This window comes from Parus major, chromosome Z, assembly GCF_001522545.3.
Source record: "Parus major isolate Abel chromosome Z, Parus_major1.1, whole genome shotgun sequence".
Lineage (NCBI taxonomy): Eukaryota > Metazoa > Chordata > Aves > Passeriformes > Paridae > Parus > Parus major.
The window spans coordinates 67,194,281-67,222,197 of record NC_031799.1 but is presented as its reverse complement, the minus strand read 5'-3'; the positions used below and the strand labels follow the sequence as shown (position 1 = coordinate 67,222,197).

At 36.2% G+C, this 27,917-nt stretch overlaps 1 protein-coding gene across 2 annotated transcripts in view; it reads left to right on the top strand.

Annotated features, from left to right (window-relative positions):
* FBXL17 (F-box and leucine rich repeat protein 17) overlaps positions 1-27,917 on the top strand; it is a 271,890-nt gene that overhangs the window by 59,148 nt on the left and 184,825 nt on the right. For both annotated transcript variants that reach the window (XM_015653083.3, XM_033520346.1), the window contains exon 5: positions 26,396-26,503. In XM_015653083.3, coding sequence (XP_015508569.1) covers positions 26,396-26,503 — 108 coding nt within the window. The remainder of the gene's footprint in view (positions 1-26,395; positions 26,504-27,917) is intronic.

The window sequence follows — 27,917 nt, the reverse complement described above, 5'->3', positions numbered from 1 at the left end:
AAAACGTGGCAAAAGCAAAGTTAAACAAGTCAGTGATATAAATCATTGGAGGCAAGAATATATCTTTTACAAGATGAAGTTTCAGTCAGGTGAGGGAATGAATCAGCATCATAAAACAAATGCAACATTAGTATTTTTGCATGCTTTTTTTTCTTCTGGTTTAATATTTCTGTGCATGATGCTGGGAATTACAGGATTTTTAGCCATGCCAAATGCATTGCACAAAGTAGCTGAAAAAAATAAGAGAGCAGAATTTGTGGACACGAGTAAGATCAGTTTGGAAAAAGTGTTTAAAGATAGAATTATTTTGAAAGGATTAACAACCATAGAAAAAGTTTTGATTAATGAAGTCCATTTAGAATTCCAAAATATTTATTTACAGCCATTAAAAGGTGCTCAGGACACTAAGCATTAGTAGGATAAGAGATAATATTTCTGAATAAAAACTGCCTTAAAGCGTAGTAAGCTAGTGGTAGTGGATTGTAAGTTAAGCATTTAAAATGTGAAGTGACATAAACACTGTTATATAACTTCCAAGTTACGTTATTTTAGAAAGCAGTAATGATTTAATTTTCTTTCATACTATCATCCATGTTAAGTATGTACTATACTATATGTAGGCCTCTATACTAGGGGCCTTAATAATTGGAATTTACTGAATTGCAGAGACCAGAAAATTATCTTTTTGCTTTGTATGCAGTTAATGTTGTTTCATTGTCATGTTTATCTAAAGAGGAAGAGCATTACATTACTGCTATGTAAACAAGAAAGTAATTTTTGTGCTTTTGTATTGTAATAGTGATTATAGCTTATCCTGTATGGTCTAATTTTGTTTATTAATGATGCTGCTCTTTAATATGTTATTATATATTTAACGTTAGTTTTATTTGATGCTTTTTTATGTTTTCTTCCTTTGATGTTTAGAGATCATTTAAAGGTCTACTGGAAAATAATTTTTAGTTAATGAAATTATTTAGTGTATTTTTATATAGTAGTTGAACAATGAAGTAAGTTTGACTGGAAGCATTACTTAGAAGCTGTGACTGAAAAATATTATTCAAAATACTGAATGTTAATGCATTCAACTTCTATGTGTCAGATTTTTAGCCCTAATTTTTCGAATGTCTTTTCGTTTTAACTATTTCAAACAAAATATAGGAATGTTTACATACGGAAATATACATGAAAATATTTTATTTAAATTATAGCCAGGAATGGAATAGTATTTTTTTTATTATGCAATAGTATTACATATAATATATAATAATAATATATTTTATTTATATTAATGTACATTTAACATAATCATTTAATATGTATATTTATATTTAAAGTAGATGGTATTATGTATAGTATTATATATATAATATTTTTATATATATATATATATATAATCTATTTAAAAATACAGGTGTTTTATTTGCCCAAATATAGGGGCTGACTTAAAATGTACACCAAAATTATTAAGAACATTTGGGGTTGGTGTGTTTTCATAATAGTCAGCTTCTCACATTATTAGTATTTCTACTAATTCTTCCACTATTAGTGTTTTTATTTAATAAAATACTTGACAACAAGCATAGCAACAGCAGTTCAGGCACGTCTGTTGTGAGAAAATCATGGAATCATGGAATAGTAGGAGTTAGAAGGGGTCTTTCAATGTGGTCTAAACCAACCTCCCTCCCATGGGCAGGGACGTCTTCCACTGCAGCAAGTTGGTCCATCCAGATGTTTCCAGGAATGGGGCATCTCTCAGTGTTCAGTGTTTCACAAGCCTCCTTGCAAAAATATCCTCCTTACAGGTAGTCTCAATCTCCCCTCTCACATTTAAAACCATTACCCCTTGTGCTACTGGGTCCCAGTAAAAAGTTCATCCTCCTCTTTCTCATAAACCTCCTCTAAGTATTGAAACAATTCAGGTGGAGAGGCTGAAAGAAACACAACACCGAAAAAGAACCCCCAAAATCCATACCCCTCACCCAGAATAAACCAAGCAAAAATGTTTGTTTCTTTCTTAATTTTTGTACTTTTCATGTGCAAGAAGAGTTCAAAACAGAAAGAGGTGTGAAAGTTAGTGCAAAATATCAACACATATTTTGGGCTAAAATCCATTTTTTCCCCAGAAGCAATTAGCACTTGAGAAGAGTCTAAATTAGGTTTATCTGAATCCAGCAGTTCTTCACATACCTGTGATGCGCTCTTGTGTTGCCCAGGAAAATGACATACTAGTGAATATTTTGGAAGAAAATGCCAGTTTATTATATAAACTCTTACAGCTATTTTAAGAGCAAGAGGAAGAAAAAGTCGTTATTCCTAGTTCCTTGCTGTAGTTAATGATGAAGGGAAAGTAGTTCAGTCCTTCTGCAGGGCTGTATCGCATCTTTTTGTGTAGGTTTGTAAGAAGACAGGTCTGTGTACTTCCACGTTGTATCTGCAGCAGTGAAAGGAAGTATGATTTATTTGTTTACAACAGTATGTCTTTCAGGATTAGAAGATTCTTCTGTTTTTGATGAAGGCATTTGTTTGGGTATGTATTGAAACCAAGTTACAAGAGCAGAAATTATCACTGATGTTGATGAATCCTAGTAATCAGAACATTATTTTCAGTTTTCCAAACAATCTGGGTACACAGTTTAGCAGGCGCAGCACAATATGGTCTTGTTTAGATAATTTCAGTGAAATTTTGTAATCACTTGTACTTTTGAGCTTCACAAATTTTAGCAATACCACTTATGTGTAAGCACTTGAAAGCTGTGAATAAATGTAGAGGGACTTGGTGACTTAAGCCTCTACAAAGCAGCACAATTAGGACAAAATGCACAAAAGACTTTATCTTCAAAATGTTGAGCAAACCTGCAGTGATGTACTTATGGCAAATGTGTTTATACTCAGTTACTTTAGCACAACCATGTTAGAAATTTTAGGTGAATTGTTTGATTTTTGGTTTTGCCTGTGCTTTACCTTGTAGCTGCCCACTGGCATTTGTAGTACCATTCTGCACAGAATGCATGGATCCAGCAGGCTCCTTTAAATTGTGATCCCAATAGAAACAGTGGGATCTTTTGATGAACTTGCTTTGGAAAATTAATACAGATTTGAACATCTCTCATGCCACATGCTGGCTTGTCTGAAACGGTGTTTATTTCCTGACTAATGTGCATTTACATATATATGCACACACACATACATACACACATACATATATATGTTTATGTATGTACACATACATACATATCTATATATCTATAGCTATCTGATGTAGTTTATATATTTTATATATATGTAGTGTATATATTATATTTTTATACATCAAGGTATTGTTAGGTGCTAGCACAAAACAATAACCTGAGGTTTTATGTATACGTTTAGATAAAGCTTTTCAGTGCTATAGATAGTTTCATCTAATACATGTATTCAGAAGTCCTAAAGGAGAGAGAGAGATGTATTGAAAAACAAGTGAAAAATTATTACTGCTTTAAAAGACCTTTTGAATACTGGTTTAAATACTGGGTTTGTTCATAGTTTTATGGGCAACTCAGCTTTCTTGTGTAGTTCAACTTCTGAAGTTATTGTATTAATCTTTAGAGGAGCCTAATTGAAGTATGTGAAATTATAGTTAAAAATGTATGTGATACTGTGATTTGAAATGAAAGATATTTAGAGCTAAAGCAGTGCTGGTAAAAATAAAGCAGTGAAATTGAATAGATTTCCATGACATTGGTTTGGATCAGGTATGTAATCTGAAGCTCTTAAATCTGTGTCTGTGTAATGGAGTAATTCTGTTCTTTTACTACAAACCATGGAGTTTGGCTAGTGAGTATCAAAGCTGTGTGATATGGTTTTAGCAGTATGAAGCTATAATTATGATTTCTATGAAATACTCTTGTATATTACAACCCAAAAGTCTGTGTCAGGGTATGGGTTTGAACCTAAACTTCCTGGACCCCAAAAGGTGACAAGAAGCAGTAATGTAGAAGTAGTCGCTATTGGGAAGTCTACACGTAGTTGCCATCTTCAGATCCATTATATAACACTCTTTATCTTGCTTCTATGTAAAATCCCAACCAGTTTACTGGATTCTTTTTAGAGCTTAGGTTTTTTAAAATTTGTTCATTTCTTGGTGCAATGTGTGCCTGTGGTGACATGCTGACAATGGGGTGGCCCCTCTGGTAAAGCATATTCTTTGAAAAGCATAAAACTACTGCACAGCAGAACGTGAGATGGGGGTGAGAACAAAGTGTGAGAAACAGCACACCAGACCCCGAGGTCAGTGAAGGAGGAGTGTAGCAATGTGGGTGGCTGTGCTACCTTCTGAAAGCGTCTCCTGGCAAAGGTGTTGAGGCAGGCACACAACAAATACACAGTCCATGCACAGCAGCCATGGATAGCTTGTCAAGCAAAGAGTTGGGAAGGGTCTTCGTGTGGAGTTCTGACAATGATTTATTAATCCATGGGCCAAAGGGGTTCAGGGACAAAAGACCAGTAACAACGCAGGGTCCAGGATTATAAAGAGGGGGCGGATCAAAGGGTGAAGGGCCTTTGGTCAATGGGAAGAGGGAAAAGTGGTGCAGAGGTGGGGTAATAAAACAGAGGAACCAATAGGAAAAAGGGCAGACCACTGCACCAAACTGGGGCCAATGGGGAAACAGGGAAGGGAGAACATTCTAAGGGAAACTGGAGATAAAGTGAGTTAGGGCTGAACTGGGGTTGAGTTCAACTTGTAGAAAAATAGAACATTTAACCTTGAGAACTATTTGCATGTGTCCGCAAAGGTCTACTATGGGAGAGAGACTTCTCTCATCCCAGTCTTGAGAGGCACCACTTGCTGCCTCCTTTACAAGACGGGGGTATGGGCCCTTGGCCCCTCACCACCACAGGCCCTTGGGCCCCCACAGAGGAGGGCAAGGGAGTGCTCCACATGCTGGAGCAGAGATTCCCCTGCACACTGTGTTGAACACCACTGTGGAGCTCATTTCCACATGGCATTCTGTGCAAATGCCCAGCAGGACATTGCAGCCATGGAGGGCACATGCCAGAGGAAGATCGTCAAACCTGTGGAGGGGAGCCCACAGGTTTCCCAGGAGGAACTGTGGACATGGAGCGGTCTTTTCCTGAAGGACCTCAGTTGGTGGAATGGAGCCACGTTGGAGAAGTTCATCAAGGACTGTATCTGGTGGGAGAGATGCTAACCTGGGTGGAGAAAAATGTGAGGATGGAGTAGTGGGATAAGGGAGCTGTTACGGACTAACCTCAACTCCCATTCCCCATTCATCTGCTTCCCTCAGAGTGGAGAGGATTGAAGAGTTAAGTCTCTTTATCCTGTGACAGTAACTATGAGTGATCTCTTTAACCTGACCTATGGGCTCTTCTGTGTAGTGTTCTCCCTGTCTTGCTGAGGAGAGGGTGTGGGAGAGTGGCTGGATACATGTCTGAGCCAGCCAGAGTCTGCACAGTGCCATTGTATTTGCCTGGAGCAGTGCCTGTAGCAGCTACAAGCCATTAAATCTCATTCCTGAACCTCCTCAAATTTCAGTTCCTCTTGGAGGCTGCCTTGTTTTGAGATAATTTTTTAATAAACAGAGTTGATCTCTTGAGAAATTTCCTGGCAATTCTCTCAACTTTGAATTTTTGAGGAGAGCTTCTTTTAGATCTTTTGGATCTGTGACATTCAGGAACCTGGCTGTCAATGAGAAAGCTTCCTGATCCTATGCAGAAGGTTTACTGTCACATGTAGAGATACAGGTGCTTCCTGAGTACTCTACCTGAAGTAAGCTGTCAGCATGGCCTGATTATCAGTGTTCCTATATGAATTAAGATGTGCTGTTTTCAGAGACTGAAAGTAATACTGACATTTTTATCCTGACTGTGAGCCAAAAGAATAAATGCTCTGAATATTTTCTGTCTGGCTCCTTTCAAAGCCCTTCTGGTTATCGTTGCAGCGTGCATTCCTCCTGAACTTGTGAGGGGAGCACAGGTCAGGTGCACTTGAACAGCTCAGCAGGACATATAGTTTGTGATTAGGTACATCAAGAGGATATGTATTGGTTACAATTTTAAAATTATTTTTTTCACTTTATGTTTCATCCATTGGATTGATCACCAGCACTGGGTCCTTTTCAGAGTCCATGGGATTTTCTGTCTGTTCACAGTGCTAGATGCTTGTGAACTAGGTTTGAAGTTATTTCCCTGTTTCCTAAGATTATGTTCTCTGCTAATGCTCTGTCATGGCACACTCTGAGCAGAAAGATTACAAATACTTTTTGTTAGAATGCAGTTTTTTATTCTTGCACGTTATTGATCCATAAACACTTTAAGTCTATTGTGAAATCACTGTTGAAAGACTGAGGAACAAATTAAGAAACTGCACTTAGAGAAGCCATCATTATAATGACAGGCAATTTAGTTTGAGGTAACTGGAGCAGTGAAGAATGCAATCCATCATATCAGCAAGTATCTTTACAAATTTTATTAGTCTGACAAATGTTATACAGACTATCAAGGTCATTTCATAGTGAAGATGGGGCATTGTTTTCATATTCTTGCAGCAACAAGAGTGGTTTGAATAAACTGCATGTCCACTTCCCTAGGGTTCTTGCAGTTCAGTGGTGCATTGAGACAGGAAATAAAAACAGCTGCAAAATGAGACCTTTTCTTATTTGTGTAGGGCACATTTTCAGCCTAGCAGTTCTAACTTTGTGGGAAATAGCCCTTTTAGTGACAGTCACTGTCAAGTATTAAGGTTTCCTGTCTTTCCAGTCCCTGCTAAATGACTTTACTCCCCTAAAACACATTCCGTGTGTCTTGGGTTAACTGTGTTTGGACAGGGCACTTACTGGATCTGTTTTACAAGAAAATTACCACTATAGTTCGTGACAGTTGGTAGATATGTGCATCCCTTAGATAAAACCTCATGAAATAAAAAACTTCAGTTGAAAACAAGAAGTTTATTAATATAGATGGAATTCTGATTTTTCTAACATAAATTTTTCAATATATAGCAAGGGCATTGAAGGTTTTTTTCCTTCAAAAAGCAGATTTTTTTCTTATTGCATTCCCTTGGAAACCATTACCCAGTAAGCTTTTGATGTTGTATGTATTTTGGGGAGATAGAAAATTTGGTATTTCCCTACCTATCCATTTTTATTTTGAAAAAAATTAGCATATATGTCATATGCATATAGTCACTGACTGCTGGATGAGAGTCCCAACCTGGTGGGTGTAGTTGTTTTTGTGTGATTTGGTTTTTGTTAGTTTGTTCATTGAGTTTACTTCTGCTTTTATGTTTGAGACTGATCTACTTTCTCATTGTATTTCTAATTTTGATCTAGAGGAATATTTGACAGTTTAAGTCATTAAGAAGAGTGAGATAAAGTCATTAAGAAAAGTAAAAACCACTAAGTAAATTTGCTACAGCCATGACTACAATTATATTTTTCTCATTAAACCCAGATGTTCTTAAAGTCTAGGAGACTTAGCTAATTATTCTAACTAGGGTAAGGAATATATGGAAACATATGGAAGAGAGGCCCATTGTGTCACAAAGTCTCACAGCTTGCTTCCATAGCTAATCTCATGATTTAGAGCTGCTTGTATCTGTTTCGATCCAATAAATAGATTTCTTACACTTTTAATAACAGAAAGTTTAACTGCTCTGAAATTTGAAACTTTATTTTAATTTCAAATCTTTGTTTCAAGTCTTTCCATTTAAGACTTGTAGTTATAATGATGCTTAAGTAATTGTTTTTCCTTATGTTGTTACCTCCATAACACACATATTGTCAACACCCAGTAAAAGATCAGATCTTTGATAAACACTATGCTCTCATTTGCTTCAGTTCCAGGATTTTGGTGTCTGTTTTCTATGTTTGTCTGGTGCAAAGACGAGTGAACAGAATTTCTAATAGCTTTTACATATTTTTACTGAATGCATTGTGGGTTTGTGTTCCTTCTCTGTTCTAGAAGACTTTATCAGATACATTATAGGGCAGTTATCATCTGTGTCTTGATTATACTCCCAATTTCATCAGTAAAGTTAATTGTGTTCTGCTTTTTGGGGATTGCATGTCCTTCTTGATGAAACTCTCTAATACCTGTTTCAAGAGTGTTACACAAAATATATTTGTAACTGTTCAGTCTACCCAGCTCAACTGTTCTCCTTTCAGTCTAAGTCTTCACTATCTCCGTCACAGCTGTTTTTACTTTTCTGCCCTTAAATTCCTGTATTGATTTCAACCTTCCTCAGTTTAATAGTTTTTTGTTGATATTCCATGAAAAGCACAGAAATAGTTGATGCTGTATGTCCATTATCCATGAAAACTCCTCCAAAGAGTTGTAAAAATTACTGGTGCTAAGTAGACCATGGCCTATTCTATGTAAATGTCTGCTTCAGGATTTATATTTGCTTCTGCCTCCTTTTTCTTTCCTTAAAATTTATTTGGTAATTGTTGGAATAATTTATACTGAGGAGGTCAGGAGTAGAGGGATTGAGTTAGTGAGAGCCAAACACTGGCTCTGTAAGTCTCATTTCACGGTAATGAGACAAAGACAGCTTACTATCTACGTATCCAAGGACACAGGAACGAGGTAGAAGGTGAATATTATCAGGTTCAGCTGATCATTCTGTTTGTTTCTGAAGAAAGAGGCTGCCAACGAGAGCCTAAAGAAGCTTGAGGCCTTATTTATAGTATGCTCATTCTGTAGAGGTTATGAGGATGGGGCAGTGAGTTGGGGATGGAGACAGACAAGAAAAAGAAATACATTTCTAACACCTTTCCAAATATTACATTAGGAATAGGAATCACATAATTTTTCTTCTCTTTATACATTCATATAGGGAGAACTTCATTCTTGCAGTCTCTGTCTCCCTCTCCCCTGTCCCCCAACAAAAAAAGAAAAAAAAATGCTGATGCAGTATAATTGGAAGTCATTAAACAGTGTACTTGGGCACTATTGACAATAATTTGAGAGCCAACCTGTTTGATTGCTTTGCTGGAAGAAGCTGGAAATGTTGAAGTTTCATTGATTATGCAGAGCATTGGCTATTGTATAGTTTGCTGTTTTCACAAAATTGCAGCTGATTTGTGAAGGAATTCATCAAGGTTTAGGAGGCAGGCAATAGTTTGTGTGTTTTTCAGTAAAGTAATGACTTATCTTCCCTTATTGACTTATATAGCTTGTTTTACAGCTCTGGCATATAAAAAATTTCTTTCCCATTGTAATTGTCATATTTTGCCATCATGGATGAGTGAGGTCAAGGGTGTTACATTGGGAAAAATAAGAGTTATTAGGAAGAAAAAATAAACTATTTTTTTTAAATCTTTTCAACAACCTCAACTCAAAACATTTACTTAATATGTCTGGGGTTTTATGTGTCTACTCTTAATTGAGTTCATTTGTTTAAAGGTATGGTGGTTTTAGGGTTGTCTTGGGGCTTGTTTCGTTGAGTTTTCTGTGTTTTTTTAAACCTTTGAATTTCTTAAACCAAAACGAGAGTTTGTGGTGATACTGCATACTAATTTTGTCTGGGTTAGAGTGAAATTCACAGTACCTGGCATGGGACTGTGTTTGGTTTTGTGCTGCAGACACTGTTGATAACACAGGAATGTTTTTGTTATTCCTGGGCAGGACTGATGCCTTTTCTGCTTCTTGCCCCACCAGTGAGCACCGCCTCCTGCAGAGGGGGTGCATGGGGAGTTGGGGGGACAGAGCTGGGACAGGTGACCCCAACTGAGCTAAGGGAAATTCCAGGCCATATGGCATAATGCCCATCAATAAAACTTAGATGGGTAAAGGTGGTTTGGCCAGGCCACCAGTTTTTGGGGACTTGCTAGTTTAGTTGTGAGCAAGTGGTTTGGGTTTCTTTGCAAAATTTGTTTTTCTTAGGTTTTTTTTTTTAAAAAAAGTTTTTTGACATTTTTTATTTTTTAATCTAATTTTCCTTTACTTAGCTCATAAGTTTCTCACTTTAACCATTCTGATTCTGTCCCTCATTCCACAGCATAAAGGATTCACTGAGTGGCTGTGTGATGTTTAGCTGTCTGCTGTGATTTTAAACCAAGACATTGTGACATATTTAAGAAAAGCTGAAGATGTTTATTTTCTTCTTACCCACTAGTTTGCGGCTTACTTTTTGGGTTGGTGGGGTTTTTTTATTTGTTGGTGTGGGCTTTTTTTTCTTGTTGTTGTTGTTTGTTTGTTTTTCCTTTTCCTTGGTGACCTAGAGGTTTGCAGCAGTTGTGATCTTTACTTTCTGAATGTGCTGAGCTCTGGGAAAAGCAAGCAGGTGTTCATTTGTTTTTTTCTTAAATCTAAATTGCTGAACTTCACCATCCTCTTATGCTGGTCCTGCCATTATCACACAGGAGGCAGAGATTCACACAAGCCTGGCAACCACTGGGTTCTGCACTGGGGTTAATCAGGATTGTAGCCTGCTTCCAATCATAGCTAACACAGCAGTTCCACTTGGATTTCCCATTAGGAAGATGCTTTTTCTGAAATGCATGTATGGACTGATAGATTTATGTAACCTGAACAGATATGCCTTTGGACAACATGTAAGGATTAAAAATATCACATCTAACTCATGTTGACATTCATATCATCATTACCTAGTTACTTCTAATACCATTTGTAACATCTCAGCCTTGATTTCCTGGGCCTGTTTCAGGTAATGCCTTGATATGATGGCAGAGAGCAGCTTGCTGCATTTCTGGTTTCTGAATCTGTGTGCACATGTTGAAGCTGTAGATTCTCACTCCTTTGTTTTCTTCTGCGTCAGTGAGGGCCCTTATGAGATGATTTGTCTTCCTATTTTAGTCTTTGGCCTTGGAATTGTAAAATTGTTTAATCCAGATGACAAAAAGGTAAATAGATATCATTAATATGTTTAAGTGCCTCCCTGACTATTTTTTATTTGTTCTTATTGCTGTGTATTCTCAGTTTCTTTTTGCTGTCTGCATCCAGGCTGCCTCTTCAGACTCAATTCTAATAGATCAAAACTAGCAATGTAAATTATGCCAACCAGGTATACTAATGTATGTATGATTTTCTTATCAAATAACACCAATAACTTCATTGGATGCCCATTCAACTAAGAAAAAAATTAAGATTGTTTTAAATATTAAGAGATCAAATAAAGCACAACAAAAATGTCTACTTTTGTGTTTTGACAATCTACTTGCTAAAAGGTCTGTTAAAAAAGAAGCAACTCACAGAAATAGAAATGTTTGTTATGAATAATTTGAGTAGATTGTCTGTTACCAGCTATAAAAACCCTTTCTTTAATGCCTTCTGGAGGTAATTGATTTTCCTTGATATTGTGGTTAGGACAAAGCAAAAGTTGTGGTTTTTTTGTTTAGTTTGAGGGTTTTTGTTGGTGTTTTTAGTGCAAGAATTTAAAAAAACAATATCTTAATTTCTATCTCAATGGTTTAATTTTTTGTCACTAGATCTAGTAGTATATCATTGGCAGCTAAACAGAGAAAGCTGTACAAGGACTGTGCAGAACTTCCACTTGGTTTGCTTTTTTCTGGACTAGAGATGATTGTTTGCTAAAAATCTATAAATTAAATTTCCACTGAAGTATATCAAATGGTGTGTATATGTATCTATGCAATATAATTTATTTTTTTTTAAACCAAAGCGTGTTTTGCATTTGAGTCTTTATGTACATGCATATTAAAGTTCTATTTTAGCAGCTTTATGGGTTTTTTTCTTTATTATTGCTGTGTTTGGAGGTTGCTCCTACCAGTTACTGCTGATATCAAACTGTGATTGTAATGAAATAGTCAATCACAGTAGTGAATGCAGAAGATTACCATTTTAATGACTAATTTTCCTGCAACTTTTCATTGTAGGCCAGTCCCATTTCATGTAATAACTCTCACAGGATGTAACATGTTTACTTCCTACCGTAAAATTTCATGTAGAACTCTGTACCAGGTTGTAAATGTAGGGACAGGACTCTAAAGCTGCTGTGAAGAGAATCTTGAGGTCCAGCCTGTTCCAGCAGTGCCTGTGCTGAGTAGGCTGAATGTCCACGGGCTGCAGTGCTGACTAAATCAGAAAGCATGTAAAAAATTGTATTTCATACAAGTGTAAACCAGAGAACTATATTAAATAAAATCCTCTTCCTATGTGTCTTTTCATCATGTCTGATGCATTTCAGGTTTTTAACTAATTCATGCCTTAAACTTGATTCTGCATCAGATTGATAGAATAGGCTGGTGTCCTGCCTGATCAGACTAATGTAACAGAGGTTTATTTTAAATTAAATTACTGGTAATGCATGCAGTAAAAAAAATGTGAATAAAAAAGTTCTTTGTATTGTTTCTTATTATCAAGTATTTCTGTGCAGTGTGACCTGTTTTGTGAAAACATATATGTATATATATATATACATATGTGTGTGTGTGTATATATATATATATATATATATATATATCCACATCTGTGCAATATTTCTCATTTTCACTGGTTATACACTGATTGCACTTCCCAAGGGTATCTGAAATTGTGATTCTTTTGACAGGTATTTTTAAAAAACTCTTCTCCAGTTAGGATTTGAACTCCAACTTTGTCTGTTTTGAACGCTAGAATAATATGGAAAATTACATATTTTTCATTAATGAAACTTGAAGACTTCTAGTCCTTGCAACAAGATGAATAAACATGGGTTAATAGTTAATACCTACTAGCTTGTCTGTTACCAGTAATAAAGGTGTAACACTATGTACATTAACATATATTGTAGGAAATGCTTTCTTTCTGCACTTTCTCTTTTCATAGGGAGAATGTAATTTTGTTTAAACAGCTTACAATATCAAAAGGCAAACTGCAGGGCTGGTTAAATTTCTAGGTTCTCTGTCCTCCCTAAGAGACTGAAATCATTTTAGCTAGTAACAATATTTGTATCTGAAATTTGAGTGACATTCTCTGTTCTGTTTTCTCATTTGTTTTACAAATAATGGCTCATGTTAAATAATTTGTGCTACCCAGGAGGACTAATGTAAAGTTATTTGAGCAAGATAGAACTATTTTAAAAAGCTCTTGTGGTATCCCAGTGAATGATAATGTCCATTAAATGATTTGTATTTTTCTGCAAGCTTATCTATAAAATGCTGGTTTTTGGATATTATTTTGATTAATGTAGTATTTTATATAAAATCTCTTTTCCCTTTTCTCCTTATGTAATAAAGTTATTGAAGTATACTTTATATAATTTTCTTAGACCTGTGGAGTTGTAGTAATCATAGTACTTCTCTTAATGTTAACTTGTATTAATTACAATATGCAGGAAATTATCTTGTTTTATTTCTTCCCCTGTTTCCTGTGTGGCATTAGAGACTGGTTGGTGATTAAAAAGCTTCTTAATCGTGTGCTTTAGTTTGAACAGCGTAAGCAACTGAAGACTTTTTCCTTGCCCCTGCCTTAGGATGTGTATTTATCTTATCACGTGTAACAAATGGTGACCATATGATTCTAGAGTCCACATAACCAGAACTGAACAGTTCTCTCTGTGAAATTTGTACTGGTGAATTGGGAAGGCAAAACTTTGTATGCATATCCTATAGTGGAAATTTGGGGAAATCTAATCTTTCCGTGCTTGTGAAAGAGAAGCATTCTTCCATTGTTTATGGCTAGTATGAAACCTGAAAAATCAAATGTGGTTATTTGCTTGAAAAACAGATGCAGTTGAACATATCTTCATTGTGGGTTATGATACAGAATGTACTGTGTATACAACCTTACTTGAATTGTGTATATATATTTCCCTATATTTTCAACTGCTACAGGAGTTTCTTCACTCATTACAATTACCTGGTATCCATGAAACTTGGAAGGAAAGATTTGAACAAGATTGTCTAACTCTAGTTCTTCTGAATGTTCCAGACAAACTTTATAAGAGAAAGCGCTTCTATTGCTTTAATAACCAACCAGGTGGCCTTTTATGTTGAAGTGACCACACCATTGGAGAGGGGAGGGTTTGCAGATACCATTTATCTGGACTTCTGTGAAGTCTTTGACACAGTTCCCCTACAACAGATTTCTGTAAATTGGAGAGATGGATTTGATGAGTGTTAGATGGGTATGGAACTGCTTGGATATCTCATCCAGAGGGTAGTAATAAATGGCTCCAAGTCCTAATGGGCATCTGTGACAAGAGGTGTCCCCTCAGGGAACAGGGTACAGGGACCAGTGTTATTAAATAATTTCATCAGTTACACAGGATGAAGGGATTGAGTGCACCATCAGCAAATCTGCAGATGACACCAAGCTGAGTGGTGCAGTTGACACTCCTGAGGGATGGGATGCCATCCTGGACAAGCTCAAGCAGTGGTCCATGGAAATCTCATGGGGTTTAACAAGGCCAGGTGCCGGTGCTGCACCTGGGTCGGGGCAATCCCTGGTGCCAGCCCAGGCTGGGCATGAACAGATCCAGAGCAGCCCTGCCCAGAAGGACTTGGGGGTGCTGGGGGTGAGAGCTGGACATGAGCCAGCCATGGGCACTCCCAGCCCAGAGAGCCAAGTGTGTCCTGGGCTGCATCCAGAGCCCCGTGGGCAGCAGGGGAGGGAGGGGATTCTGCCCCTCTGCCCCGCTCTGGTGAGACCCCACCTGCAGGGCTGCCTCCAGCCCTGGGGTCCCAGCACAGGAAGGACGTGGAGCTGCTGGAGAGAGTGCAGAGGAGGGACACCAAGGTGATCAGAGGGAGGGAGCTCATCTCCTATGGGGAAAGGCTGAGAGAAAGGGATTGGTTTGCCTAGAGAAGAATACTTTGGGGTGACCTTACTGTTGCCTTCCAGTACTGAACAGAGCTCACAAGAAAGATGGAGAGACACTGTTTACAAGAGTATTGTGTGACTGGGCAAAAAGCAATTTGCTCTAACATGAGAATGGGTTTAGTTTAGGTATTAGGAAGAAATTCTTTACTGTAAGGGTGGTGAGTCACTGGCAGCAGTGGGGCAGAGAAGGTGTGGATGTTCCGTCCCTGGAAGTGGTTGCTTGGGACCTTTTGCAACTTGGTCTAGGGCAGAGAGTCACTGCTCATGGCAGAAGAGCTGTAAGCATCTTAGAGATCCCTTCTAACCCATTTTATGATAAGATTACTTTTTCAGACATACTTCCTATCTCCTAAAGTAAACATTTTTTTGCCAAGGGATCAAACCTGTTTTAACTCTTAAAATTTATGGTGGTTTTTAGGCCTAAGTTGGTACCAGGTGTTTGCTGTCTCTGTGTGTTTGTTAGCCTCAAGCCACAGTGGCTCTGTTACCACTGCCGTATATAAATATTATGTAGATGTCACAAACTTGTATTATTGAATGAATTGCATACTAGGAATATGATTATGTTGGGTAGATGAAGGAATCTGGTTATAGATACATCACTCTTAGTGTTTTTGCTTGCGTCACTTTTTTTTATCACTTCTTTTGTTTTACTGAGGAAAGTTTTTTAGACCTAGTGAAAAATGTGAAAAACATTGCCGTAGCATACCACACCACAGTGATGCATATAGTAACTTTGGAGTAAATAAAGAGAATAAAAAAAAGGGTAAACAGTACTTCATACTGTTCTCTTTCTGTGTAATGAACAAAAGCTTTAATGTGTGAGAATCTGTCAGAAACAGTTGGTTCTGAGTTGGTATTGTATGATAGCAGTGAGAGCATTGTCTAAGTTGGTATTTAAGTTTTTCACATGAATAATATATTCATAATATATAAGAATATAGTTCATGATATAATAAAATCATATCTATTCATAATATAATTCATAATATAATAAAATAAAAACACTATGAGAATGATAGATTAGCTTTGCCTATGAGAGGGATGTGACACCAAAACAAACTTATGCTATGGAGGTGATGGTGTTTTTAATGAAAGGAACATGGATTTTTCAGATTCTTCACCAGGAAAATTAAAGGGTTTATTGAAGTATCTAGGCCTTCAGAAGGTAATCAGAGTAATGGGCAAATGAAATATGTTTCTATTTGCAAAAAGGACTATTTTCTTGTACTAAACCAAAAGGATGTAGACATAATAATAGTATTTAATAGTTTTCATGACCAAGACCTCCACTATTTGTGAACATTAACCGTGTTCTTGTGAGGCCATTTTAGAAGGGAAACACTATGAGCATAAATCAATTGTGACATGAATGTGTACTGTAAAATAAGCTTCCAGCCCCTTTAAATGCCTTGAAGTTGTGGTAAACGGATATATTTGCCAAAGTAAATAAATGTAATGGGAATGTATAAGATCAAATTGCACAGAGGAAGCGAAAATAAAAGTTAATTTCTTCTAAGAAGATTTTAGGTGGTAATGACATTATTCTATTAGGGTGAACAGTAAAGCTGTTGAATAAATTGGGGTTTTGTGGGGTTTTTTTACTCATAATACAGGAAATGTTTCTGTTGCTCTGGGGGCATTAAAAATGAAGATAATGCAAAGTCATATTTTGTCCCAGAGAGGATGAATATTTTATTCATACGCTTCTTACACAAGGAGAAAATACTAAGCTGCTAGACCACTGAACCATGGACTTATTTTGTGGTTACTTGGAATTTTTTTTCTTCCTTTGTATTCAGAATAATACCAAATTAAAATTCTTGGTATGTATTTCTTAGCATGTGGACATACTAGTCTTTTTGACTGAGTGTTGTAAATAGCAAAGGGGAATATTATTTTTAACTTTTAGAAATGGTCATGCAGTCTTCTGCTTAAAAAAATTATGCTGAGAAACCTTCTTTTTTCCTGTAAACATTTGTGAATATACAGTGTTCCTGGTGTGTGACTCTTGTTATAAAATTTATAATGCTGTGGTACTTGCTTTTTTCTTTTAATTTTTTTAAATTTTCCTCATGCTTTGTAGGCTATCATGTATATGTGCTATTTGGTGAAAGATGTTTAGTTTTGGAAGCAGTGTTTTCCAAGTCCAGAGTAAACACATTTTGATAATAAATTTTCTCTTCTGGTAGTCAGGTAGTATTTTATAAGATGAAGAATTGTTTTTACAATTTCATTTGCATTTTTCAGCAAATAAATTGAGGTATGCTGATAGTCTTGTTTAATACAAATGCATGTAAACTGTACTTAATAAAATTGTGAGATAATGGGACTCAGAGATAATTTATATTGAGAATTTAGATTTGTTTTCTAACCCAGATATTTAAACCTGTTTGAATATAGTGGTTGTCTGCAGTTATTTAGTATTTCAAACTAAATATGTTCCAAATATGTTTTGTTCAATACTAAATAATTTGCAGAATAAAATAGACCAAAAAAGAACAAGTCATCTTTTAATGCCTTGTGTCACCAGTTACAAAAAGAAAATAAGATTAAAAAGTGATACTCTGTGCCACAGGAACAGAAGGAATACTTTGTGTGGCCTTTAACAGAGGTACTTAGAGTTCTGTATCTAAAAATCATGTCGGAGTAATTGGGAAGGATTTTCATCAGCTTTCACTATTATCAAGATAAAACAGGAACACTTGTATTTAAAGCTAGTCTTTCAGTTCTCTTAAAAACCTCTCTTAAAAAAGGGAGACACTTTGTAAATCCTCATGCATTCTAAAAGGGTGCCTTATAAAATTATGATTCCCCTGAGAATTGAATTGAGTATATAGCAAAATTATGGGGTTGTTTTCATACTTAAGATATTTTAAATTAATTGATGTTACCATAACATAGATGATGAGGGCAGCTGGTAAACATAACATAAAATGCTCCTTTTACCTCTTCAGTCCTTACACTCTAGTCTGTCTTTTCCTCTTGTATTATGGGCAGATGAATGATACTAATTCCTGGACTGATGCATAAGGATGAGGGCAAAGATAGCAATTCAATCCTCTTCACTCTTCCCCTCCTCTCAAATGTGAGGCTGGGGTAGTGAATTGTTAAAAAATACCTCAGAGTGAGTATATATCCTCATGAAGTCTGAGGTAGCAGGAGTGCACAGGACATCTAAAACTTTACCTGATATTAAAATACTTACAAAATTTTTTGATTTTAACTTGTTTGTAAAAAGTCACTTATGATGGTGGATTAATTCCGCTTTCAGTTAATAATGGAACATGTTTTGCAGCCATAGTAAGCAGCAATGTTTTATTTTATGAAAGACCACGCCTTTGTTTTGTAAAAATATCTTTTTTGTAATGAAAACAAAATTTATAACTCAAAGTTATAAACTGAGACTGTGAAAAAATTAAAATGTAATCTTTAAAAGTATATATTGAAAAATAGGGATCATGTCCTTTTCAGTTAGTTTCCTTTAAAGAAGAAGGAATAGAAATATTTATGTGTTTTTTTTGGGTGCTCATAGAAATCGGTAGTACTATTGGAAGTTAAAAGCTGAAAGTGTTGAATTTCTGTTTTGATTAAGCAAGTGGTTGCATTTACTGAAGGTGAAGAAATATATTCTGGCAGTTAGTTAAGATGAGCCTTGCCTTCTGCTGTTCAGTTAATGAAATTTGGGTGTCCTAAGAACTTGAGTGTGATGACAGATTATCCGTGCCTTCTTTTTGTCAGTGTTCTGTAATTGCAATAGAGGGTCATGAATTAAATGCATGTTTGCCAATTATAATTACTTTATCATGGCTTTTATGACAAATACAATTTAAGTTGATGCTTGTGGAGAGCAGGCAGTGTATCAGTCCTGTTGAACAGGAAAAGTCCTTTCCAGTTTAAGTTTTAAACAAATCTTTGAAACATAAACCCATTTTCCACCACTTTTGCCTTTTGTTTTATGAGGGAGGTATGGCAAAAGATCCCTGTATTTGTATATAGCAGTCTTCATTTGTGTGTGTTTGTAAGAGAAGTTTGTGCTGAATTACCATTAATTTGAGTTTCGGTTTATGTTTACGGTCAATCTAATTGTATAATGTATTCCTAAGAAATTATATTATTAAAATATTGTTAGGAACAGCTGCTAATGATTGTTCTGATTTGTTTGGTGGAACCTTAGGACTAAATTTATAAGTAAATATTTTGAGTATTGCAGCCTCCTGTGGAAAGTAATTTAAAAATTAAATTTAATTTTTACTTGAATGTAAATATGGTTAAATTATTACACAATTTACTTATAATTTTCTACTCACAGGACTTGCAAGGTATGTATAGATGGGTTGGTAGATGGGGTCAGGGAGCAGAATGGTCCCCCTGTTATCCAGGAAGAGGCAGTCAGAGAACTGCTGAGACACTTGGATGTTCATAAATCTGTGGGCCCAGATGGGATCCATCCCAGGGTGATGAGGGAGCTGGCAGATGAACTTGTAAAGCCACTCTCCATCATTTACCAACAGTCCTGGCTCACTGGTGAGGTTCCAGATGACTGGAAGCTGGCCAATGTGACACCCATTCACAGGAAGGGTGGGAAGGAGGATCCTGGTAATTATAGACCAGTCAGTCTGACCTCAGTACCCAGTAAGGTAATGGAGCAGTTTATACTGAGTGTCATCATGCAGCACTTACAGGATGGCCAAGGCAGCAGACCCAGCCAGCATGGGTTTAGGAGAGGTAGGTCATCTGTGACCAACATGGTCTCTTTTTATGACCAGGTGACCTACCTGGTGGATGAAAGGCTGTGGATGTGTCTGTTTGGACTTCAGCAAGGAGGAGGGCTCTGCAGAGGGACATGGAATGGTTGGATGGATGGGTGGAATCCAATAAGATGACGTTTAGTAAGTCCAAGTGCTGGGTCCTGCATTTTGGTTATTTGACAATAACCCCTGCAGTGTTATAGGCTGGGGATGGTGTGGCTGGACAGTGCCCAGGCAGAGAGGGACCTGGGGGCACTGGTGACAGCAGCTAAACATGAGCCAGCCCGTTGGAAGAGAGGAGGGCTCTGCAGAGGGACATGGAATGGTTGGATGGATGGGTGGAATCCAATAAGATGACGTTTAGTAAGTCCAAGTGCTGGGTCCTGCATTTTGGTTATTTGACAATAACCCCTGCAGTGTTATAGGCTGGGAACGGTGTGGCTGGACAGTGCCCAGGCAGAGAGGGACCTGGGGGCACTGGTGACAGCAGCTGAACATGAGCCAGCCCTGTGCCCTGGTGGCCAAGAAGGCCAGTGACATCCTGGCCTGTGTCAGGAATAGTGTGGCCAGCAGGAGCAGGGAGGTCATTCTTCCCCTGCACTCGGCACTGGTGAGGTCACACCTGGAGAGCTGTGTCCAGTTCTGGGCCCTCAGTTCAGGAAGGACATTGAGACACTTGAGCGCATCCAGAGGAGGCAACGAGGCTGGTGAGGGGCTGGGAACACAAACCCTGTGAGGAACAACTGAGAGAGCTGGAGTTGTTTAGCCTGGAGAAAAGGAGACTCAGAGGTGACCTTATCACTCTCTACAACTTCCCAAAAGTGGTTATAATCGGGTGGGAGTCAGTCTCTTTCTCCAAGCAGCAACTGACAGAATGAGAGGACACACAGTCTCAAGCTGCATCAAGGGAAATATGGGTTGGATATTAGGAAATTTTTTTTTTACAGAAAGGTGATAAAATATTAGAATGGTCTGCCTGGGGAGGTGGTGGAGTCACCATCCCTGGATGTGTTTATAAAAAGACAATGCCATAGTTTAGTTGAGGTCTTACGGGTAGGTTGGACTCAATTATCTTGAAAGTTTCTTCCAGCCTAGTGAGTCTTGTATTGTGTGTATTCTGTATATAATCTTAAATATTTTAAAATACATGCTTTAGTTTGCTTTAGAGTTCTTCTTCTGTAATATTTTGATCTTTCTTTTGACCCTTCTTACCCTGAAAGGTAGTTTTAAAAGTGTTAGTCAAAAGAGAGGCAAGGTCATCTTTCCCTTTGTGGGAAAGTAGTATCATTTGATAAGTTTAATACAGAGATAGTACAGCAAATTTTAAGCTGAGTAGGAAGTACCTATGTAAGCACACTCAAAACAAGTTCATTACCGTGATTTGTAACTTTTTGTTGTTTTTTTTTTTCTTTTTCAGATGTTAGTGTAATGACACTTAATGTCTTTTCTGCTGATAGAGCAGTGGTTGCCTGACTGCCTTGGTTTACAGTGTACAGATATTTTTGTATATCAGCAATCTCTGCTTTATGTTTCTATTTTGTATGTATTGCATACTTGTGACTTGGTTCACCTGTGATCTAAATTAGCCCCTGGTAAATGCTTTTGCTCTGTGTGATTTGCCTGTATCTTTTGAAATGAATGTATTCCACAAGTCAAACCAAAACTATACCAGAGTTTAGCCTAGCTGCACATCATGGCACACAAGGGGAGACATGCCAGGGAAATGCACATTGCATATGTGATACCTTATCCACAGTATTGGAGAGTGTAGCCATGTGCTTTGTGCGGAGCAGGTTTCTGATTGGGAGGCACAGTAGGCCTCAGTCTGTAGCTGATAATAATGCATAAGTAAGGCAAGAAAGTTCTAGGACTGACTTGGCAGATGAGCTTTTTGCAAGCTTAATCTCTTTTCAAAAATAAACCGGAATTTCAATAAGCCCTCCCTGACTCTTTCCTTCTTCCTTTGGTGTCTATATAGAGTTTGCTTAAGCTGTTATCCAACCAAGATGGAGAAAAAATTTATGGAATAAGGAATTGGGAGAAAAAGGGTTTTTTTCTACCATTAGTATTGTCACGTGTAGTGAATACTTACCTTCATGACTGATTCTCTATTTACACAACATATATTTTTACTCTGAGTTTATTCTTCTGAGGAATATTTTACGTGTTTTTGCAACTTTTATTGATATATATTGCATGTAAAGAAGTGTGTATTAAGATCTACTACAGACAGTGCAGTGCACCTGTTTAAATAAGAGAACATGGTATTCTTTCTGTGCCAGTTTCTTTTTACATTCCTATCTCTTTTTTGGTTGCTTCTGTTTGAACTTCTGTAGGTGTTCATTAATTGTGAGGCTTTTTAGTTGGAATTTGAGTGACTTTTATGTTGTACCTCAGTCTTTCTTTTTGAATTATCATCTCTGCTTTTTCCTTTTTGCACTTTCATTTATTGAATAGAATATAAAATAAACTAATACTTACAAAATCTAATTCAGAGTAGACAAAATATTGAATTTCTGTAGAACAATGCAGAACTGGAATTCATATATAATAGGCTGCAATACATAAAAAGAAAATGATTAAATCATATCTCACTTATCATAGATCTTTTTGATAGGAGCAAAATCTGTGCCATTAGTTCCAGACCAGTGTATTTCCCATTCACAATGCTTTAGTGCATAACTTATAAATCTATCCTCATCATCCTATATTACTTTTTCAAAGCAAGACTAACATGAAGTAAGACAGGATGAATGAAAGTCAATGAAGGTCGACTAGACAATCCAATTACTAAAGATTCTTGGAAGAACAGTACTGTGATCTATGATAGAAAATAATTATTTTCTAATAAAATAGAATTTTTTTATTAGTTTATTTAATTAAAAATTAAATAATTTTTATTTGTATAGAAATATACAAATAAATATTGCGTGTGAGTTCTTGTCTTTGTTGACAAGGGTCATTTCTGTAGAACTGCAATATATTTTTTATGGTAATCTAATTTCAGATTATGCTAGTCTAATCTGTTTGTATAATACATCAGAATGTCAGTTGTTTAAAAATTTTTTAGTTCACAGAAGCCATATTTCAAGTACACATTTTATGTACCTGTTCTGCCTCCTGAGTGGTGACTATTTAACATACAGCTACACATTACAAAACAAAGAGGCAGTGTTAAGGTGGGTAATCATTGCATATGCATCACTCCTAATTTTCCATGCTTTTTTTTTTTTGTTGGTTTTTTTTTTCCCATCACTCACTTATTTTTCTTTAATTCTGCTGAATAGACCATCTCTTACAAGCACATTCATATAGTAAAAGAAGTTACTATTTCTGGTACCCACCTCTGATAGAAATAGTGACCCAGGCTGCATGTTGGAGCTAAATACAAAAGTTTAAGTCTGTTCAGAAACCATCAATACTGCACACTGCAGATGATGAAGAAGAATAAAGCCTAGTTAAGCAGAAAAATAGATGTTTCCAGTCGTACAGTCATCCTTGAACTTCAACTTTGTTGCTTCTGTATCACAGAATGAATTAGGCTGGAAAAACTTTGGGGGTCACTGAGTCCAAGCTTTGACCAAACACTTTGTCAATGAGTGCTGTGTCTGGTCTTCCCATAAGCACATTCAGGGATGGGGATTCCACCACATCCCTGGGTAGCCCATCCCAGTGTCTGATCACCCTTTCAGGTACAGCTGAATTTTACCTACTTTTATGTCCTTGATACAAATAGGTCTGATGAAAAAAAACGAAAAACACACCAAACTTCTGCATAAAAACTTTGTGTCATTATGGTTTTGAGCCACATATAAATAAGGACAGATAGGATTTAATTATCTGTTACTCTAAGTGAAGACTAGGTAATTTTACTTGACTATCACTTTACATGTAAGTTTTAAATAAATTCCAAATTACTTCACATTCTTGTTTTCCCCAAACACTGCAAAAAAAGAACAATAAGATGTAATATAAATTTAACCTTTTAACCTTTTAGCAGATGTTTAGATTACAGGTATTTTGATCTGTTATTTCCACACATAGTCTCTTATATTCATCTGAGGAGAAGCCATTTTAGTGAAGTTGCAAGTATATGTTTATGTAAATATAGAAATACATAAACATATATACCTTCCCAGCTAACACAGTCACAGCAAAGTGGAGTCATATTAGAGGTGTTTAACCAAACAGAGTATCAAGTGGTCTTCATTACAGTCTGTCTGAATGGGAAGCATGTTATTAAAAAATCAATTGCTATAAATGACACAGGGTCTGAAAAATAAGTGATGAGTTTCTAGATATTGGTATAACAAAAACTTCTGAGAGGAAGGTACAGCGTTGATGGAGACAATTTTACAGTGTTTCCCGATAAAAGTTGAAGTCATCTTCTGCAGATAGTGGAGTTTTGTTGTCTGACAGCAAAAGATAAAAACTGTTCTTTTATTTATAAGACTTAAGAACAAATGGTTATTTGTAGTAGCGAAATATGTGTCTAAATTATCACAGTAATTGTAAAGCATAATCAGGTTATGTCACACTCCTTTTGACTGGAAAATTGTGAGGCTTGCATGGCATACAGAGGTAATGAAGAATCTTTTTCTGATTAAAAAGGTGCTGCATATCTAACAAGGACTGAAAAGGTTCACTGCTAATCTGTAAACTATTTAATATAAATGGTCATAATCTACTGTTACTAATTTTTGCCAAAACTGTTTTTTTCCAAAGGTTTTGTTTAGATTACAGAAAATACAGTATGGAAAGAAGATATTTTAAGACATAGTAATTCTATTATTTTCATTCAAAATGTCATTTTTCAAAGTCCTCATGCACCTAAAGGTTAGCTATAAGTAGGAAATTATTTGTAGATTGAAGTTTTAAGCTCTGTAATGAATTGGTGTTATTAGCATTTATGCTATTTATTTTTCATTACTACATTTTCTTGATAGGTACAGCAAACCTGTCTGTAACAGAAAATTACACTTGAATCTTCTGTAGGGAGGGCAGACCAGGATTGTAATAGAGACCTTCTCTAGGATCATTCGCTGTGTCAGAGTTTTTAATTTGTTTTCTATATGAAATAATTTATTTTTTTTTCCAGCCTTGATTTGGTGCTGGTAGCATCACAAATGCTGCAAATTTCTAAGCCTTTGACTTGTGATAGTATTTGTTACAGGTTTTTGGTAATCAGTATCTCAAAAAAAATTAATGGTTGGTGTAGCTGTCCTTAGCTGTGAGGAGTGCAAAGATAAAATGTAAGGCTGTGGCAGATCAAATCAGAGAAGTTTCTTACTACAGTGGTTTGCTTTTGTTCTAAAAGGCAGACCTGAGATATGGGTCTCTGCAGATACCCCACTACACAATTTGTGATTGAATCTGTTCACCTGAGCATTTTTATTTTCCTTTTGAATTGTTTTCAGTTTAATCAGGTTCTAAATACACAATAGTAAAAGGCTTGCCTTTTACTTTTATTTGGCAGATGTACAGCAATAAAAAATCTCTGCTCGCTGAGAAATTGTTGCTTTGAGAAAACTGCACTAGGTCTATAACAATTTTCAGCAGCCCCAAAGCAATACAGCATTTATGAGGTAGTGGGCCTATAAACCCATATCTCTGGGTTATCTTTTCAAAAGTAGTTCTGCCAGAGTCCTCACCAAGGTCACCATATGCTGCCAAGGTGCAGGAACATGACACATTGGCAAGTTGGAACTCTTGGTGGTGGTGATCCACAGGACAGCAGGAATAATGTTCCTATGTGAGGCTTAGCTGTGAGCTAGGTATTTCAAAACTTGTTTTGCTTCTCAGTTCTGTGGTAACAGGAAGACATCCATAAAAATTCTAAATGTTCTCAGCTTTCAGGAGTTAGGATTCCAGGCACTGATGTTCCTGAGAAATGTAGCTGGAAAATACAGGCTTCGTCCACAGTCAGTATAGGGTTTTTCATTACTGCCATTTGCACTGGGAATATATACTTTTCATAGAGAAAAAAAAAACAAAAACAAGACAAAACCAAACCATACTTGTTTAAAGGAATGTATGTAGGTGTCGTATGTGTACCTATGTCAGTATTACATTCTTAAAAAAGTTCCTTTTGATCATTTAGTCTACTTACAAAGCAATATTATATATATATAAAATAATTATATATAATTATTAAATGTTCATATTATATTTTATATAATTTATATGTGTACTTAATATTTTATAATTATAATTACTATAATTCTAGATTTAGAATAGTTGTATAAATAAATAAATCTCAATAATAAGCTGGATAACTTGTCCATTTGGCTGATAACTGACACGGTGTATTGCCATGAGATTTCCTAGTCTCAGGTGAGAAGCAGATGTAATACTACTTTTAAGTTGAGGTCTTCAATTGCTGTGTTTTAGTTAAAAAGAAATACAAGACAAGGCATATAAATTTAGGATAGCATACAATTCAAATTCTTTGCAGAGTCAATGATGGGTATAGCATGAGTCTACAGGATGACAATAACGAATTTGTTAGTATTTTTATTTTTGTATATAATTTATGAAAATAGTGGATAGAATTGTCTCTTGGGTTATTTGCACATAAATAGGATGACAATAAGATCTGAATTTGTGGCTATCATCTCTTACCTTGTTTTTCTTTTTTCTCTGCCTTCTGCATAAAATATTTTTTTCCTAATATTCATGCATATATGTCCATGCAGATGCCCAGTGTTTACTCTCAAACTCTTGAAATTAGTAATAGTAGTGGTAATAGTAATACTAAAAGTCTAAATGAGTCACTTGCCAGTGTAGAGTAGAAATTTCTTAAACTGTATTAAGTATGTGCTTATATCACATATTCAACTGTTGCCTGTTTATCTTTTCTGTAGGTGACAGATCAGTCAGTGAAAGCTTTTGCTGAACATTGCCCTGAGCTGCAGTATGTTGGTTTCATGGGCTGCTCTGTTACTTCAAAAGGAGTCATTCACCTTACCAATGTAAGTATCAGAACTACTTTCTGCTAGTCATTAGTGTATTGGACGATAGCCATGTCATAGATATCAGCCAGGATAAGATTATGAGTATGATTTATAGCACTGACATGGACAGAAACATGACTGAGCTTTGCATTATTTAGATTTCACTGTATAAAAACACTGTACCAAAAATATATTTATGGGATTCTACATTTTCACACAAGTAACAGTGATGTTCAGGTCAAAACTCTTTAAAATGCACAATTGCAGCTGATCCCGTCTGAAACAGAACAAAGTTCCATTTTAAAATGCAAAATTTTAATTGTAAGAGATTTAGACAGACCTGTGGTTGCAACAGTGCCCCCTGTACATTAACTTGTAACTGAAAGGAAATCTAGGGATCATGCAAACATGAAAATGGTTAAACAGATCTTCAGGTAGGAAGTAGAGAGCGTATTTAATGAAAATGGAGTGTGCCTGATGAAAGCAAAGGTATTTTGATACATCTGTGAAGGTCTCCCATTGTTAAATAGAACCATTCAGCATATCTGTAAATTACTGTCATCATTTTACAGTTGCTTAGCTGAAGCTACAGAAAAACTGAAAACATTTTGGAACATGTGCAGAAAGAAATAAGATGGAGAAATTTATATTGTAAAGTTATAGGACCTCAAAGGATGCTGTTTTGAAAGAACTATGTATTGAAGTGATGAATAAAAGGTGTGTATATCTTTTGGAGAAAGAAATGATACAATTATTTTCATATCCTATGAAAACTACATATGTATATCTATAGGTTATGTTTATATATGCAACATAAATACAGGAGGTACAGATTTAAAAACTGGACATAGACAGGGTATGTAGTCCAAGGCTTTGTGGGAAATTTCCACAAAGATCACTTTTCAGCTCCGTGTTTTGGCTGCTACATTACTCTGACCTAGATTTATTGAGTATTTAATAGAGGTTAGATGTCTTATCCTTCAAGAAAAATCTTTATAATCACATTTATTAGATTGAAGAAGAGTCAAGATCTTGACTTTTTATTAATATGTGTTTCTGATTTTCATGTGTTTAATAATAATAAATTATTAGAAATCCTGATTTACATTGGCGCGACCCTGTTGAACCTAGTCTGTCAGAAAATATCTAAGAGTCTGCTTAGACTCTTGGTATGTAATTACTTTGTAAAATGCCAAGTAATTGGTGCGTGTTGGGACTTGAGATTTGGGTATTTCAGTTTCCTTCCCTCAAGCTGTATCTGTACAACTTCTGTAGGCTGTGAATATTGCTAAGACACTGATGTGATAACACTGGAAGTTAGGGATTGCTTAACCTGGAGAAGGCTCAAGGTTATTGCAGCCTTTCGGTACTTAAAAGGGGTTTCTAAGAAAAATAGAGACAGGCATTTTAGAAGGACCTCTAGCAGGTAGTA